This window comes from Dermochelys coriacea, chromosome 27 (genome assembly GCF_009764565.3).
Source record: "Dermochelys coriacea isolate rDerCor1 chromosome 27, rDerCor1.pri.v4, whole genome shotgun sequence".
Lineage (NCBI taxonomy): Eukaryota > Metazoa > Chordata > Testudines > Dermochelyidae > Dermochelys > Dermochelys coriacea.
In genome coordinates this window covers 12985112-13004183 of record NC_050094.1, presented here as the reverse complement: position 1 = coordinate 13004183, position 19072 = coordinate 12985112, and the positions used below count along the sequence as shown (strand labels likewise).

General features: G+C 44.9%; 1 protein-coding gene and 1 long non-coding RNA gene across 2 annotated transcripts; both read left to right on the top strand.

Moving 5' to 3' along the window:
- Positions 1 to 847: 847 nt before the first annotated feature.
- LRRC3C (leucine rich repeat containing 3C) lies at positions 848 to 10198 on the top strand. The gene is made up of 2 exons (XM_043503447.1): positions 848 to 911; positions 6536 to 10198. Exon 2 carries the CDS (start codon positions 6617 to 6619, stop codon positions 7397 to 7399), a length of 783 nt encoding a protein of 260 aa, XP_043359382.1. The 5' UTR covers positions 848 to 911; positions 6536 to 6616; the 3' UTR covers positions 7400 to 10198.
- A 5577-nt stretch (positions 10199 to 15775) lies between these two features.
- On the top strand, positions 15776 to 18990 carry LOC122457619. Its single transcript, XR_006277255.1, has 2 exons — positions 15776 to 15971; positions 16770 to 18990. It is a non-coding gene; the product is annotated as an uncharacterized LOC122457619 (long non-coding RNA).
- The last annotated feature ends 82 nt before the right edge of the window (positions 18991 to 19072 follow it).

The following is a 19072-nucleotide window of genomic DNA, read 5'->3' as shown; positions in this document are numbered from 1 at the left end:
TGTAAATCCGGAGTGACTTCACTAACTTCCTATTTACACTGATCAGAATCCGGCCCTGTGATCAGTCATCTGGCAGAACCCCCTAAAGATCTTATTTCACGTGTTCGTATAAAAGGTAAAGCCAAAGAATTAGGTAGGAACCTGCTTGCCTGTTTTGACCTTCTCAGAAGGGTTTGAATGGGGGGGACGGGGACGGATGGACGGGCGGGGAGACAGGGAGACGCATGTTTCAAATCAAAAGCGAAAGGTAAAAAAAGAGAAGGGGGGGGAGTCTGCTGATTGATGCAAACAAATAGCTGGACTCGGGGGAAGGGAGAAGTTGTGTGTGTGAAGTTTATATCAGCTGGTCCCCGAGTCTCAGTATCAGAAATGAGATGAAATCTTAGATTACCCAAGAGAGGGGAGCTGAGTGTTGTATGCACATCCAGACCCGAGGAGGTGCAATCTTAAACATAGCCCAGGTTAACCTGCTGGCGGATTTGCTTTCTCCTCACTGCAGGCAGGCAGGGTTTTTGCTCTGCTGCCCTAACTTTCATTGAGGTGGGGGGAATCCCGTCCATACATTGTCAGGGTTTCTTTCCCCCAGAGCTTCAAGACTCCACTGTCGTAGGTCCGGAGCAGATCTGACGCCCTCTTCTGGTGATGGGGAAAATGGTATGGTCTTTCCTGAGGAGCTGGCAGGGGAATAGTCAGGGAAGATGAGAGATTAATTTTTTCCTTGTAATTTCGTTGAAAGGTTGAAAAACCCAGCAAAATCCCCAGCCCACAGAGCTGCTGTGATTTATTCCAGCACCCCTACTTATGCTAGACCCTCTGAGTACAGAAACACAAGCCCTGCCCAAGAGAATTTGCAGTCTTTTTGTCTCCCTGTCTCATGCGCTGCCGTTGTGTTTTCAGTATGACTTTAGATGGTAAGTCCCTGGAGGAGCCTTGACTTTCTGTTCCGTGCACATCTAAGGGGGTAATAAATGCTGCTGATCATATAGTAGTAGTGGGACAGTTTCTTTCTCTCTCCTGTTAGTGGGATTGTCTGCTGGCAAATATCTGTTTGCTTGAAAGGCGGGAGATGGTGGGGACACACACACACACACAATTCCCTGGTCCATCTCAGGAAATTCAAGAGCAAACTGCTTGATAAAATACATACAGGAGTATTGTTCCCCTTATCCTGAAGCAGCGTTTCTGATCTGCAAGGTGATTTCCACTGAGTATCACTGGGTGGCTGTAGAAAAGCAATCTTCTTCCTGGAAGGCAGTGGAATATTAAAGAAGCAGATACTGCAGTTATATTTGTTTTAAATTATATAATTCTTTCTTTCTTTCTTTCTTTCTTTCTTTCTTTCTTTCTTTCTTTCTTTCTTTCTTTCTTTCTTTCTTTCTCTCAGACAGAGCAGGGTTAATGCAAAAGGGATGCACGTCTATTACACTACCCCTTTCTGCCTGTTTTCACTGCCCCCAAGGTCTGGGGGTTTTCAGCTTCATTTGAACACACTGGACAGATTGGGGATTTCAGGAATAATTCACAGGTACACCTCACTGCTGCAGGGCTTGCTGCTGGAAGTGCAGCGATATGCTTTGCAACTCACTGGAATATATTTCTTGTTTGGTCTCCGTGCTCTGTCTGGCTGCAGATATCTGTGCTTTGTCTGGCCCCAGCTAAAATTCCCCACTGGGTGGCATCTCCTTCTTCTCCCAAAGAAGGCTGGATGTATCCCCTTCTGAGCCTGTCAATGGTCCTCTGACCACTCAAATGATGCTGAATGCTCCTGTCCCATGCAAACCTAGGAATGAGGGCCAAAGTTAGAGAGGAAGGATGGTGCAGTGGTTCAGATGTTAGCCTAGGACGTTGAAAATCTGCATGCAAGTCCTTGCTCTGCCACAGACTTTCTGTGTGACCTTGGGCAGGTCACTTAGCTTCTATTGGCCTCCATTCTCCCTCTGCAGAATGCAGATAATAGCTCTGCCCTACCTCACAGGGATGTGATGAGACTAAATACATGAAAGATTGTAAGGTGCTGAGACACCATGGTAATGAGGGCCAGAGAAGGCTCTCAGATGCTGTTGCTAGGTTGTTTGGCCAGTCCCAGAGAAGAGGGAGTGGCAGTCATATCATCAGAGAGAATTAAATAGCAACTGGCTAAGTAAGAACTAATATGTCAAGAGATGAGTTTTCAATATGCATATTTAAAAACACCTGACACTGCTTCGTGGCCTCCATTACTGCAAATAGTGCTGGTGCCTTTCTTCAGGGGAGCTGCCATTTTACAGAGGTTTCCTAGCAGGAGCCCCTGTAAAGCTGCACTGGGAGAACCAAACCCTTCCAAGTGGCATGTCTGCGGGGGGTGATAATCAACATGCAGGTTTCAGATTCACATTTAAATGTACAGTAACTCCTCAGTTCTCAGTCACTATCAAGCTGGGCTGGATTTGAACCAGTGAACTTCTCTCTAGCCCAATGCCGGTTCACCGAGCCATCCAGTACCCTGATAACAGCATGATAGCCATAAACTGCTTGGATAGATTCTGTATCTCTTGGGGGAGCCACGCTGCAATTAGCCCTCAATGCAGGGGCAAATGGGGAGAGGGAGCAGAGCTTACTGCGAAGTGTGCAGCTACCACTAGCCCGGGGAGTGAGGGCACTTCATTGGTTCATGGAAGGGCTAATCATGAAGAATAAAGGGTGGGAAGGAATGACGTGAGAGTATAGGGCTGGCATCTGGTCTGCAACCTTTCAGGGATCAGAGATACCATATGTCCCTCACCCCTCCACAAGCCCCTGTCTCCTCTGGAAGTTCCAGATGGATGCTGGTTAATCAGCCAGAATTCTTCCAAGAGTTCTTTAGTAACATGTCTCTTCCTCAGCCCCAGCCCAATACAGCCAGTGGCTTAGAAGCACACCTTGGGTCCTTATCACAGAGGGTAATTTCTCAGCCTTAACACTGCCACTGTCCGCACAAACTCCTTGCTGAATACATCCCTGTCTGTAGCATTTTCTTCCAGCTTGGAAGTCTGGTTTCCATTTGTCTACATGTTTTTGCAGACTGGGTTTCCTCTTGCCATTCTGCTGTAGTTTTTAGCAAAACTTCTGTAAAAGGCAGCCAGCTATGGGAGCAGCAGGGCACAGATCTTGCGGGGCCTGTATCTGGAGGAGATCAACTCACCAGGCAGCCCACATCAACTTTCCAAAGCATGCCACACCCCCTGCCCCATTTGAACAGTTCCTGGGGGACCCACCCAATTCAGTGACTATATGGGCACCCTTTCGTGTATGTTCCTTTAATCATGGGACGAATCAGGCAAGTTGCTGTCAGGCTAAAAATATGAGGGCTCTTTCTGTGCAGCATAGAGGCTGGTGTTGACAGGCTGGTAACACACCCGCAGATTTCACAGAGCGACCCTTATCTGCTGTATCCACCCTGGGAACATATTGCAAGCTCTGCTCAAGCAAGTTTCCTTTTTATGTTTTTGTTCCTCCCTTGCTGACGTTCTTCCCTTCTGGAATAAAGAGCTCGATGGAGAACGTGATTACAGCCCTTCGTGGGGCCACCCAAACTTGGTGACACAGCGAGATGTATTGGCCGAAAGCCAGCCTTCCCAGTGTGTGAACCAGCTGTGTTGGGGTCAATGGCAATCTGGAAGCTAACTTTTGCTAGGACCAGAATCAAAAGCAAAAGCACCCACCAAAATATTTGCTTATGCTTGCATATTCCTTGAGAGATGAATGGAAATTGTTTGTTTGAGTTTGTTGGCATTAAAAACCTTGGAAAGCAGGTTTGATAGCAGCCCTGTAGATGAATCTTTGTACCCCCAAATCAATCTGTAAGAGACCACATAATTAAAGAGCAAGAGACAAATCCTGGACAAGTCTGGGGGCCAATTTTGCTTCTGTCTCAAGTATTTCTGCATTCTGGTCCCCTTGTTGTCTCTATTAAGAGGATGATTGCCTGAACTCAGGATTTTGCCACTGCTGCAGCTGCTTATTCCCCACCTGGAGTCCCAGGGTGAAATCCTCGCCCCACTGAAGCCAATGGCAAAAATCACATTGATTTCAGTGTGGTCAGGATTTTACCCCTGTCTTTGGCTCAGGCTTAATCCTGTAAATTCTTTGTAGCACAGGCAGCTTGCAAAGAGGAGATGTGCATTCCCTGAGCTGGGCAAATGTACTCAGCAGGGGGTTAATCCTACCTTGGTGAAGTTTTGCCATTGATTTCAATGGGAAGCATCATCAGCCCCTTGTGCATATGCATTCAGTCACCATTGTAGCCTGACCCAAAGTTTGGTATATATAATTGTAATTTGAGGATTAACAGGTTCTTGTCCCAAGATCAGGCCCAGTAAGATTATTGTAAAATTATCATCTAGTTTGGGAACCCCGATGTGCACAGGTGCAACACTCACACTATAGGAACTCTCTTTATATATAAATATATGACTTATTAATAATTTAGCAAAGTTATACACGCACACAAACTCAACAAAGCAGATAGAGATAATACAGAAAGTACATGTGGATGGCCATACTTACACCCTGGAATGTTAACCATTATCTTTCTCATCACCTTCATCGTCCTCATCTTCCCCGGTGGCCATCATTCTGGCCCCTCCCAAGGTCTACATCTCTCCAGCCTATCTGCTGCCCCTGGGATGTTACTTTTATAGTAGGTTATGCTGACACTGCCACATCCAATGCATATTCAATAGAGGTCCTTATTTGTATTTCCTCCCCTTAAGGTGTCTGTTTTTTATAAGTTAGTACAGGGGTCTCAAACACGCAGCCCGCGGAGTTATTGCTGCGGCCCACCAAGCTCCCCGTGCCCCCCCGAGTTATTTCTTGCAGCCACCAAGCTCCCCTCCCTCGCCATCCCCTTTCCCCCCCAGCGCACTGCGTCCCTGCTCCTCTGCCTATCTTGAGGCGCTTCCCACTGCCAAACAGCTGTTTGGCGGCGCTTAGCGCTTTCCAGGAGGGGGCAGGGAGGAGCAGGGAGCCGGGTGCTCAGGGGAGGAGGCAGAGAAAAGGTGGGGCAGGGGTGGGGATTTGGGGAAGGGGTTGGAATAGGGGGAGGGAGAGGGCGGAGTTGGGGTGGTGACTTTGGGGAAAGGGTTGGAATGGGGGCAGGGAACGGGTGGGAAGAGGCAGGGCAGGGGCAGGGCCTCATGGAAGGGGTGGAGTGGGGGCAGGGCTGGGGGCAGGCCAATGTACTAGTCCTCATGTGGCCCTCATGATGATCTGAGTTTGAGTTCCCTGGGTTAGTATATGTATGATGTTACCCTGTTAGCATACACGTCAACTGGCTGTCATGGCACCTTTGCGGTTGGAGGTTCTGTCCGGAACCTTCCGGATGCTGGTGTCAGTGATGTTCTATGTATGGCTGATGTCAATATTCTGGACATAATTCCCTCTCTGGCACACCACTTTCAGTTCCCTATAACTTATGAGTTATTTAAGTTTATCTGTACCAAAGGTTATAGGCCCCAAGCCTTACACTATCTACTAAAGCCAAATCTTACGGGATAAAAAGCCTGTAGGTTCCTTGCATTACTACTAAATATAATAAAGCAGAATAACACAGCAATGAATATAATACAGGTAAGCTGGCCCACTGGGCTAAACCATACAGTACAGTGGAAAGCACTATGCATATAGGTTCACTAGACTCAGAAGAGGGTGTGCCGGGGCAGCAGACACTGCCTGGGGCAACGGTGTTGAGTCTTTATCTGTATTATGGAAATGAGAAATGCAATAGCCATTTTTTGGCCAAAACTGGTGATCTTTCTAGGGCCAGGAAGGAGTACAGCTCAGGAGCACTGGCCTTTCAGGGAGGTGAACAGCCCTGATTCTCCTAACCTGCTTCTCTCTGCTCCCAGGCATCACCGTCATTTCCACAGCAACCTGCTGGGATGTCCCAGTTCTGACCTGGTTCAGTGGATAGGGCACGGGACAAGGAGGGCCAGAAGACCTTGGCTTCTAGAGCCAGCTCTGTCTTTTGAGGACCAGGACTATCTTTCTGTTTTATGTTTGTACAATGCCTAGCACAACGGGGTCTGGGCCCCTGACTGGGGCTGCTCAGCACCACGGTAATACACATAAATAATAATAAATATGATCTTGGGCAAGTCGCGTCACTTCTCTGTGCTTTTGTGAGATGGGGATGGGGATACCTGGCTTCCTTTTGTGATGCTCTCTGAGATCTCCAGACAGAAGTTGCTGGGTGTGGCTGTTATTCAGGTAAAGTGCTTGGAAATGCTGACCACAGATCAAGGTCTGAGAGCCATTGCCATACAATACATGCACATGCTACTTTTCCAGTGACGTGAGTTCTGGGCCTGGACGCTTCTGATGTGTCAAGGACAGATCTCCAAGTCGGAAGTCATAATTCATCTGTTGTGTAACAGGAAGGGGTGCTTAGTTACTATAGTGGTGAGTGCTATTATGAGACACCAGATAGAGAGAATAAAGGACTGGGATCACATAAAAGCCACACTATTTCTCCCTGTCTAGCATGTTTTATATTTTCCCCTTGCTATCTCTTTCTCAGATATGATGAATCCAGTGGCCCGCTTGAGAGAGAGAGACAGCTGATAAGCAAGTGGCCACGTGATTATGCAGACACCCCACCATGCCTCTAGTAGACTGGTACCTCCACCACTCGGTTACCATGTGGCTGCTGCTCCAGAGCTTTGTCCTGATGACCTTTTGTTTCCATCCGGCCACTACCTTTCCTAAGGGCTGCTACGATGCAGAAGAGGACGGTTATAAAACCTTCCGGTGCAGCAAAGCTCAGCTCACAGAGGTCCCTAAGGACATACCCAACGACACTAATAAGCTCTACCTGGATTTCAATCAGATTGCCTTCCTCCCCGTTGACGCCTTTCAGAACCTGCCGGTCCTGCTGGAGCTCGATCTGTCTCACAATGCCATTGTCAGGATAGAAAGTGGGGCTTTCCGGGGCTTGTCGGAGCACTTGCATTCCCTGGATTTGTCTTCAAACAAGCTGGTGTCGGTCAATAAGGATGTCTTTAGCAATCTGAAGGCCAAGGTCAATTTCTCCAGCAACCCTTGGCTGTGCGACTGCAGGCTCCAGGAGCTGATCAGGACAGTGGACCTGGTTGCTGGGTCCTCTGGGAGCATCGTCTGCGACTCCTCTACTAAGGAGGAGCACATTGGCAAGCCCTTCCTGCAAGTGGTCACAGACATGGACTTCTGCAGTGTTTACAAAAAGACCACGGACATAGCCATGCTGGTCACCATGTTCGGCTGGTTCGCCATGGTGATCTCCTACCTGGTCTACTATGTCCGGCAGAACCAAGAAGACGCCCGTCGGCACCTTGAGTACCTGAAGTCCTTGCCCAGCAAGCAGAGGAAGTCAGAAGAGTCCTCCACCATCAGCACCGTGGTGTGACTGAAAAACCGCTCCCTCCTGCCCCAACCCCAGCAAACGTAGGACCCCTGGGAGAGTTCGTGGAAAGACCCCTGCTGAGTTTCATGGGTATTCAATTAGCTCCATAGACACACAATGGCCAAAAAAGGCTGTTAGTTAACAACAACAACAACAGTTTTGCCCTTTGGAAGATAAGTAGATGGTTTCAGGAGACCCAGCCCCGCGTGTTCAGAACAAAACAGGAGCAGGGAAGGCTTGGCCTCTATCCACAATTCTGCAGAACAAGAGCCAACAGGGCTGTGATCTAGAGCAATTAGTGAGGGCTCAGTGAAGCCACGAGGGATTTGGGCATCTGTTTATTGTGTTGAATAACAGAGGGAAAAAAAAAGAAACCCAGTGTGTCTCCTCAAGCACACAGTAATTACACAAATGATTTCCCTTTCAGACGTTAAACTTAATTTTAAAAGAATTTTATGTACTTTACAGGACTCCATTAAGGTGTTAAAAAATATCAGTGGTTCAGACACTCTCTGTCTACTTCCTTCACTCTCAGGAAGGGAATGTTTCCAGCAACCTGGCAATGCCCCAAGAAGACACTGCAGAGTCTCAGAGGACAGTGTTGTACCCTTACTATATAGTCCTCCTGGCTTTTGACGAATATTGGGAATACTGGCTATCACATCAAATTAAAGAGATTAAAGAAAATCCCAACTGCTGGAGGGTGATATGAGCTAACCCCTCATAGGATCTTGAGTTAAAGTTCTACCCAAAATACCTGCCCCTTCTTCCATCAAAGGGCCAGTAAAGGTCAGGGAGAGCTGAAAATGCTCTGCACCTCATAAATTTGGTCCCTAACAGAGATATGAGGGCAGAAAGGGATTTTATCATTAGAGATGGATGAGTGTGTTAGGATAAAATAAAATCCGTACCCCTAAAATATCCCCCTCTTTTAGAAACAAATCTGAAATGAGCTTTTTGAGGTTCTGAAATGTTTACTTCACTTCTGCTCGCCGGGACTAGAAATGTCAAAATGCGAGCCATCCTCAGAGGTTTTCCAGCCACAACAGCACATGCTGGGATTCTGCTGAGAGAGCCCATCCCCATGAGATTGTCCACAGACCTGGAGCGTCCCCACGGTGCCTCAGTCATAGGTAGGATATAATATATACACATAGCAGCTACTGGATGGAGGATTCTGTGAATTGGGAAAGTCGTGCTCTGGTGTGTCTCTCCAGCACTGGCACATGCAAAGGACGGGAAACACTTTCTGGCACGAGAGGATCTTCTCATTTGCAGTAAGGGTCCCAAACCAGAGGTGTGACTATCATTCAATGGCTGAGCCTCAAATCTTACTCTCCTGCCCCAACCACATGAACTGATTTATAATTTATTTGGGGGTAGGGCTCTCTGTAGCTTAAACATTTACAAGTCTGCCTGCTTCGGCCCAAACCACTCAGTTGGCTCAATATGTAGGACCCTTTTGGTCTCCTACTTTCCCAGTGGATACTGGTCATGGCCAGAAGGCATTGCCTTGAAGTGGGGAGATTCCTCACCATCTTGTATCTAACTGCCTCCAGAAGAGAGGACTTTGGTCATCATGTTTACTTTAGGACTCACAAGTTTGTTGACCTATCACTGTGACATTTTGGGAGAAAAAAGGATGTGGTGAGTTAGAGTGACGCCACAGCTAAGATTCTTTCTTCTCTTTCTGTCTCTCTCTCTCCTCTGTTGGCAAGTGGCCTCATCCCTCACCCTCACCAAAAACCCCAACATCTCTTCTCTATGTTTCCAATATTGGGGCATAGAATCCCCCCAGCCCCATGTTCAGAAACAATATTTGAATATCCAATAATTAGAGAGGGGCCTGAACCACTAAATTTTGGAACTTGATTGAACTATCTCCAAGGTTTAGGGGTGTTTGGATCAGAGGTTTTGGAATGACCTTTGATGGAGGACAGCTGCAAAGTCTGAATCAAGATTCAGCTGCTGTTTAAAGAAAGAAAAGCCAACCAGAACCAGAATCTTAAAATTTAACAGCTGGATCTACCTCTGGCCCAGGAGGAAAAGGCTGCAAAGCTGTTTTGTTTTGTTGCATCCAGTCTAAACGGACTAAAGGTAAATTGCCTGAATCTGTCAAGGTCATGAACCAAAGCTCTTTGAACTCAATCTTTCCTTTGATTTGAGTGGGTTTTGGATCAGGCCCCAAGTCTCTCTCCTTGCTTGTGTAGTTCTGACAGCAACCAATCATTATATTATATTACTATTAGAGATGATCCTACTGCAGAAAAACCTGGATTCAAATCCTAATGATGAACTGACCTCTCACAACATTTTGGGGGTGCTTAGATGTTAGGTCTAGGTTCAGGCCCCTCCCTGACAAGCATGAGACCAAATTATCCAGAATCATCAAAAACAACATTTGAGTAGTGGGGGAGGGGAAGTTGGTGAAATCTCCAAATGATCTGGAAGAGATTTAGAGGTGGGAAGCAGCGAAAGTTCACTTGGTGCTCATGAGAAAATCTGATGTCCCTTGCACAAATGCCCTAAGAGCTGCTCAGATATATTCAGAAGTGCCTACTTTCCAAACATCTGCAGGGTTCCTGCATCATGCACAAACACCTTTTGACTCTGTCTGATGCCACTTTTGTGCATTGACAATGAAGATCGTTTAACAAGTTTTCCCTTTACAAATCTATCTGATGTGCTGGAAAATGGAAGGCTGAAAGCAGCTAATTCAATGACCTGGGTTGTCCAGATGTCCACATTAAAACCAAACGTGAATTAATGAACTGCATATTTCCACCCCCGCCATCAACCCCCTGTACCCTTGACATCTATGCTCTGTAACAAAAGCCCAGTAGAATTGTGATCTTCTGGGTTGCCAGGTTTAAAACATGGTGGTCAGGGCACACTCACTGTGTGGGATTATGTCTTGATAACATCTGACCAAATGATGTGCTTAAATAGACTGTTCATGTTCTTACTTTATATGAGAATAAAGTTGACTTTTACTTTGGAGTTTGTGTCCCTCATCTGAACGGCAGGAAATGTTGTTCTCATGGCAATTATTTCACCTCCCTGGCTAGGCCAGGATTAGAGCAAGACATTTCAATGCTTTTGGTGCAGTGTAGACATAATGCTGGGATCATCCCTAAAGGAGAAGATTTTCCCACCCCCCCTAAAATCTGTCATGGATGGGGAGGAAAGTTTTGGGCTGGAGCTATCCCTAAAAAGTCAGTGCCCTCCGTAGCTGTCTAAGTGGCTTGACCTTTATTTAGCAGAGAAAGAAATAATAAGAACCCATGGCTGGAAGCAGAAGCCAAACACATAAAAATTAGGTTTCAGAGTAGCAGCCGTGTTAGTCTGTATTCGCAAAAAGAAAAGGAGTACTTGTGGCACCTTAGAGACTAACAAATTTATTAGAGCATAAGCTTTCGTGAGCTACAGCTCACTTAAATGCATCCGATGAAGTGAGCTGTAGCTCACAAAAGCTTATGCTCTAATAAATTTGTTAGTCTCTAAGGTGCCACAAGTACTCCTTTTCTTTTTACATAAAAATTAGAAATAAGACAAATTTGGAACAAACTCTCAAGGGAAATGGTGGATTCTCCATCTCTTGAAAGTCTTCAAATCAAGACCCCATGCCTTTCTGGAAGATGTTTAGCCAAACATAAGTTATTGGGCTCAATACTGGGTGAAATTCTGTAGCCCGTGTTACACAGGTTGTCAGACTAAGTGATCTAATGGTACCTTCTGGCCTTAAACTCTATGAATCTGTGCATCTTACATCCAATCCTGGTCTCAGCACTTTATCCCTATCAGGACAAAAGCAAAAGGTTTTAATGTTTTAACATCAGTGTCACAGTTTTGATGACCAGAGGTCATTCCAGTACCAACCCTTGAGAGCAAGACATGGTGATCAAGAAAAGGCAAGATTTGTTAAATTTGCTTTTGGTGCTATTTCTGTTTTAAAGGAAACAATGAAAATCTGCCTCAGGATGGAAGGATATTTGGAAGTATGATCTGATCTACTATGGCAACTCCTACATTCCTTTGAGCGTCTCTTCCCAGGGCCACTATCTAACCCCATCCACTTCCTAAGAGGCATTAAAATCCAGTACAGGATTTGCATGTGGCTGGTGAAAAATCCCAGTGAGCAAGCCATGCAATCATGTCAGACTCTGAAGGGGAATTTTCTCAGTCAATTTATCTATTTGACATAAATAGTAGAGGAAGTTGGACTGGATTTCTTTGTCCTCATGGAATCCACTCTGGTTAGAGCCTCTGGGAAGACAAAATCCTGCTGCCCACCTGGAATGTACTTGGTACTGCCCCTATATAGAAAGCTGGGGCAGGAATCTCTAAGCATCCCTTGAAGTTGTTTACTGCCCATGTTTGCAATAACAAATGAGTCACTAATTTTTCAGTGCTCTGGTGACCTGGTGATGGAGATAAGTGGAAACCTTTTCAATTACCTGGTGGTGTGTAAGCCACAGCTGACTTTGTGACCTTAGAATTCACAGCTAATTGGCTTCTTTTTGAAGTGCCACACCTGCTGCTTTGGAGGCATTGTTGACAAAAGAAGGAAAAAAGATGAACAAGTCTACTGAAAGGCCCCGTAGAGATCACGGTGATTAACACACTCACAGAATTTCAGGGAGGCTGAACGACAGTCCTTGCTTTTGCCAAATTTTTTTATACACCACTGCACCTTTTGCGACACCATCAGGACCCATGGGCAACTTGCCACGAAGTCAAGGGAAACTCCATTTACTTGTATATTGACATCATTTTAAGTACCACATATAAAATATATAACATTATATTTGTTTGCACTTCTATCTTCCTTGGGAGGGCTGAAAAAGAGCTCTGTGGATCACTGTAAAGAATACCTTTCCCTCTAGAGTGTTTACACCCTTGCAGCAGCTGCAGACATTTACCACGTTTCCCCAACATTTAGCTGTTGTTTAGACAAGTCATAACTTCCTAACTTTTTAAATCTTTCCTCACTCAACTTTCCTGATCATTTCTGGAGCTCTTCTCTGAACTCCTTCCAGTTTTTTTGGTCAACATTCTGTTTGGCACTGAAGTGCCCTAACTGAATACAAGATTCCAGGAACTTTCCCATTCAAAAGTGATCCTGTGAATTAATGCTGCTGTAAGGGATCTTGTTTTGGGTGTGTGGGATAAACAGTAAGGATATAGAGGAAGCTGGGAAGAACCTGTTACTGTTTAGAGAGCTTAGTAGCATTTATACATGGCCAGGGGTTATTCCACAGCGTATGCTGCACAGTGCAAGCAGATAGTCCGCCCTGGGATTTGAGGAAGGAGCTTCCCCTCCACTCATTATGTCCAGAACCAAAGTCAATGGGAGTCTTTTGATCTGCTTCAATGAAATTTGAATCTAGCCCTTCATGCACAATTGACCTGGTGTATTTTGGGTCTGAAGAACTGTACAGTGCAGAAAAGTGGAGCATAGGTATGTCTACACAACAAAAATCAAAACAACCCATAGTCTCAGAGCCCCGGTTTGATGGGGCAATACTCTGTCCCCATTCTCTAACGCCCCAGAGACCGTTCAGACCCACTTTCTTTTAGAGTTCAGTTTATATTTTATTCTAAACCCTTCTACTACCACCACCAGTATAGTGCAACATCACAGTTTTACATCCATGCATCTTTCACCCCCTTTACTAGAGCCCTGGCAAAAAAAAAAAAAAAGAGATCTCCCTAGGGATGCTCTTTATTCTAGACTTAGCTAGCCCTGTCCTCCCCTATAACACTGCCTTCCTGGTTTTTATCAGGTTAGCCAGCTGAGGCCTAACTAGTTCATTACCTCCCCATACTCTCTGTCGGATTACCTAATTATTCAATCAGCCCTCACTGGGGGAACTAATTGAGGCTACCCTGATTAGAGGGTGAACCCACCTGTCAGGTCTCAGTACTCTGCTACACCAGGGTAACTGACTTGGGCTCCTAGGGCTTCTGCTACAAGGCTAAGAAGAGCAGTGTAGACTTGCAGTGTGCTGGAGCCTGGGTTCTGAAAGCCCGTGAGTGGGATTGGTCTCAGAGCCCAGCTGCAGCCTGAGCGTGGGAATGGCTATGCTGCAATTTTTAATCTCAAAGAGCAAACCCAAGTCAGTTGTCCCAGGTTTGGTAACTTGCTTCTGTGGATTTTTTGCAGTGTAGACTTACCATATATGGACAGTAGCATTCTCAGTCCCTGCCAGACCTCTGGAAGATGGAGGCCCAAATTCAGAAGATCTGTCCATGTTTTAATAAACCTTCCTTCCATTTATTTAATTTAAAAATAGCAGCTAGAACCCATCCCTGAAGGGATCTAAGGAAGTGCTACGGTGGTATTGTTAGAGCAGCCACATGTTCTATACAATATTCTTTTGATTATCTGGCAAATGAAGACATTTTGCTACTTGTCCTTGAGAGCCAGGGTAAAAGAGAGTGGTGTTTAAATACTATTTTTTTAAAAGTGTTGAACAGCTGGGCAAGTACAGCAGCAGGAAGGAAATAAAAGAGGAAGTGGCCCAAAGAAAGCAGAATAGGCAAGTCCATGTATCCAAGTGTGAGTGTGTAGTCACTTTCTGTGTGAGAGAGTCTCTGAGTGAATATGCATAGGTACTATATGTATGTCTGTGTCTCCTGAAGTGTGTGCATATGTACTGGTTTCTTGTGCGTGTATATGTTGGTGTTGTGGATACATGTTTGTTCATGTAAAAGCACGTCCATTAGCTTTTTGTGGGTGTCTGTATGAAATGTATACATTGGTTCTCTGTTTGCATCCCAGTGTATATTGGTATTAGGGGTGCTACTATCTGCATTGCTTCTGTTTGCATCTACATGTCCATCTTGTGTAATGCAGGAGGTCAGATTAGTTGATCATGATGGTACCTTCTGGCTTTTGACTCTCTGTGTAGGTGCTGAGGTTGTACATGCAGAACAAGGCTTCCCTGTGAGCAGAGAGAGACTTCCTTTGTCTCTATAGCCAGACTGAGCAAAGGGCAGACAGCGATGGTGGCGATGTCAAATCCTCCCTTAGAAAACATTGCCTCTGTTTGTTTCCAATGCCTCCCACAAAACTGATAATAACATAACTTTAACGTCATAGGCAGGAAAAGCTGGTTAGTTTCCTATGGGGTAGTCCTCATGATATTTAGGAAATGCAAATACCCTTATCCTTCATGCTGGTAGAGCCCTGCTCCCTGGCCCAAAAACCCTAGCTACCCTACTTTTCTGGATCATTGTTTGCATTCTGCTTTCTGTTAAGAGGATGGAGTTTTTAGAAATAAAATCCCCTAATCCCAGGTTGTCACTTAGTTCTGTGGTAACCCTACCTTAGCTTTGAATTAATGAACACACAGCCGTTCAGTTTCTGCAGACAGGAGACCATGCTCAGGATCAGAATAATTCAGGTCACTTAGAGGTTTGAAATTAGATAGGCAGCTCTTGCCGAAGCAGGGGGTGGGAGGGTGAGCCAGCCAGATCAGCAGCATTTGTTTAATTTGTTCTAACTGTAGTTGGCCTACAACAACTGGAGCGAATAAATTCTATACCCTGGAGGAGAGGGGAGACCATAGTTTAGGGGAATCTCCCATGTGTTAGCACCACACAGTGGCATGCTTGTTTGTTTGTTTATTTATTTATTTTTAGTAGTGCCCTAGCAACTATCACTGCAGGAATGCATCCGATGAAGTGAGCTGTAGCTCACGAAAGCTTATACTCAAATAAATTTGTTAGTCTCTAAGGTGCCACAAGTCCTCCTTTTCTTTTTGCGAATACAGACTAACACGACTGCTACTCTGAAACCTATCACTGCAGTGATGTTGTTCACAGCAGAACTACCGGGCTACAGGAAGGGGGAACTGGGATCCTCATTTTTAATGGGATTGAGGTGTGTCTTCTGAAGCTGGATGTAAGCGAGCGTTGGACCACAGAGGGGAGCCAGTCTCTGTTACTCTATTCTCCCTCTCTTTGCCTCTAAACGTTTATACCATGCTCAGTGCAGTGGCATCTGAACTACCCCCAGACAGACAGACAGTGTGTGTGTGTGTGTGTGTGTGTGTGTGTATGTATATATATATATATTCCTGGCTTCTTTCTTCAATGACTTTGACTTTGCCTCTGAGCCATTCTCCTCTCAGACTGGTGCCCACAGGCACTGCTGGACCCCAGGGAGGCTGCTGTAAGGTTACAGTCATTCATGTCCCCCTCTCAGAAAGTGAGCGTGCCAGCTATCACCAGCGCTTCCAATGAAGTGAGCTGTAGCTCACGAAAGCTTATGCTCAAATAAATTTGTTAGTCTCTAAGGTGCCCCAAGTACTCCTTTTCTTTTTGCGAATACAGACTAACACGGCTGCTACTCTGAAATCTGTACCCTGCATAGCTTTAGCTCTGGCATCTGTTCAGAACTGTTAACTATAGGCCCGGGAAGCCATTTGTTTTCCCCCTTTGCAATTTGTGTAAATAGAGGATTCATTTTGGTTTCAGCCACATGTGCCCAATCCACTGCATCTCATGACTGATTGCATCTGATCGGTATACGAAAGATGGAGAAGGAAAATGGGCCCGATTTTTAAAGGTATGTAGGTCCTAAAGATGCAGATAGGCACCTAATGGGACATTCAAAGCTCCTACATGCCTAATTCACATTGTAATCAATGGGAATTAGGCACTGACATGCTTTTGAAAGTCCCACTAGGCACCAAATTTTAGATGCTTAAATATCTTTTAAAAATCTCACTCAATGGGCCTAATTGAAACAGATTGGGCTGCAACTCTGCTACCCCCATCAAGGGCTGCAGAGAAGTCAGCAAGTGGTGGGAGAGATTGCACCTTGCGAAAGAACTGTTCTTCCAGGCTCAGTTGCGTGACTGCTTCCTTTATTTAGACACTCACCATCTGAGAACCCTCCCCGCTCAGTCAGAGCTCCAGAGAGGGAATTTTGCAGAAGAATCTGCAGAAGAGCACCATAACCAAAGACACTCACAGGTCCATTTGTTAATAAGTTAATTTTCCTTTAACTTTCCATCAATAAGTGTGTTGTTTTTTTTTGTTTTGTTTTTTGGCCCAGTTTCACTTCATTGTTCTTGGCTGCAACCCCTTCCCCCCCTCCCCCACCATACCACTCTAAACAATTCCCCTCTCTCCTTATGGCCTACACCTTTCATATACCCAAACATAGTTATAACATGCCCCTTTGGTAGCTCTTTGGCTGAGCAATCCATATTTTATCTTGTTTCTGTTTGATAAGCATTGATTTTTTATTTTTTATTTATTTTTTGCTACAGAGCAGCAATAAAACAAAGCAGGGGCATAGTTCAGAGGCCCCTAAGAGGAAGAGATAAGTAGCTAATAAACTGTTGTCTTTACATTACAGGAAACTTTCATCTCAGGGCCTTTTGCAAACATTAATTCTCATGATATGTGCTTATAACACTCGTAAACTAAAGCTGAGACTTGTCCAAGAGGTCCATCAATTGCACAGACAGTAAAAGAACACAGGAGTCCTGGTGCACAGTTCCATGCTGTACCCACTAGACCATATTGTTCTGTGTACCAAAGCATAAACAATTTGTCAGATTTGTTACCAAAGGATGCACAAGGCCAGCAGCCAGGCTAAAGAACACAGTGTATGTCTGTGTTCCCTTCTTGGGATTTCATAATTTGGAGATGTCTACACATAGAAGAAAAACGTCCTTCCTGACCCCTGCAGTGACCAGTCTGCACCCAGTGCAGGGCTGGAAAGACCTTTGGCTGCCAGTAATGGGCAAGCATCTTAAGCTAACACAGGGGATTATACTAGAGCTAATAGCAGAAGAAGGTATTGTTGCTGATGGACAAATCCATTGTCATCGCTATTGAAGTTTGCAGGTGACCTTTCTCAGTCCCACAAAGGGTCAAACTCATGACTTTATGTGGAACAACAGCTCCCATTCATGGGAAATTAGCCTCCTGTATCACATGGCTTGCTCCAGACACAAACATGACGTGACTTGTTTTGACGGCCGCACTCCTGCAGATGATATGCTCCCAGACGGATAGTGGTTGTGTCCTTTCTTGTCTACACAAGTTAGCCTCTCTGGCATTTTCCTCTGACCTTTTAGGGATCAGCTGTGGAAGGAGGGGGATGTGTGTATGTGAAGGCACCCATCTGTCATCACTGGCCTGCCCCACTTGGTGCTTATGGAGCTGGAGACTTAGAGAGGAAAGATCTATGAGCCCTCTTCTCCCTCTCTGGGTCTTCTGGCACCCATAGCAATGGATGGCACATAATCTTGGACCAACAATTTTTGCTGGGTAATTAGCTTTGAAACAACAAGCTCATGGTCAGACACCGTGGACTCTGCACAGGTGAATTCCCTGTTGGAATTTTCTAGCTAACAACCAGTTTAATTGGGTCTCAAGCAGGGAAGGAGAGGAACCTTTTTGACATACCCTGGTCTCTTTCACTTATTGCAGGGGGTGCTGGTAACTTTCCCCTACTGAAGGTAACACTGCCAACCAGTAGGGAATCCGGTGAGCTGCATCTAATCTATTGTTCCAATGCTTAGAACCTTAGCTTATTGTCTCCTGTTGGAAAGCAAATAGACTTGTTTGATTTTACACTGTCTTCAATAAAAGGGACCCTGTTTTATTCACAGTGCCATTGGTTGTCTATATAAAAGAACAACCGTACTAGCTCATTCATGGAAAAATAAAAGAATCCAGATCCTATAAATGGGATTTATTACCTAGGTTAGGGGTGTTAATAAAAAGATATTTGACTTAAGAACAATCTCATCCATTTCTCCTTCCCAGTCTCCTGTCCAATACTTCCCATGTCTATTTAACTACTCTGTCCTCTCCTCATCTTTGCAGATAATCACCAAAACTACCCCCCAAACCCTTAACTCAACTGTGGAGTTCCAACGGAAATTTGCTAAGTTTCTGAGTCATGTAGCCAATGATTTTAGTTTATTGTTCATTTATTGTGTGATGTTATAATTAACTAACATGTTATGTTATATATAATCATTGTATGCTAAATAGAGTTAAATTGAAGGATTATAGAAGTATAAAACTGATCAATAGTTAGAAGGATAATCATGTATTAGGTATCTAAGTGAAAGTGAGTAGGGTTGAAATGCAAGGCCTGTAGGCTGAGGTCTACAAGAGTTTAGCTTAGCTATTTTAGGCCTCGGAGCTAAGAAATGCTGAGATAAGTAAGTGACCAAAGAATAATCCAATGCCCTAAGATTACATGAAAAGATGTACCAATGCGTCATATTACAAAAAATTAACAGTAAGAGTAAGATACCCATTTTCTAACACATGCCCTTGCAGGGTACACGATGTGCATAAATGTTAATGAGATATAGTCAGAATTACATTATAAAAGGGGGTGCCCAGAGTGGGAAAATTGAGCTCCCTATGTGACACTCCAGCAGGAACCATCCCTTTACTGATGATCAATTCATGAGAGACCCATCAGACCCTAACACTATTGTTAAGGATGTGAGTATAACTATATTTGCAACTTGTGCATAGGTTTGTATAGAATTTCTATATGCTTGGGTAATCATAACTTTAATTGTAATTTTAATAAAACTTGTAAAACAGATACCTTGTACTTGTGACTGTATGTGTGGTCACCCCCTTGCTCTTTATGTGTTCTTACAGATTCTAAATCTAAAGCAAGTA

Bases quoted from the DNA above. Each gene is read 5' to 3' on its own strand.
- LRRC3C (XM_043503447.1), top strand. From the start codon at position 6,617: ATGCCTCTAGTAGACTGGTACCTCCACCACTCGGTTACCATGTGGCTG.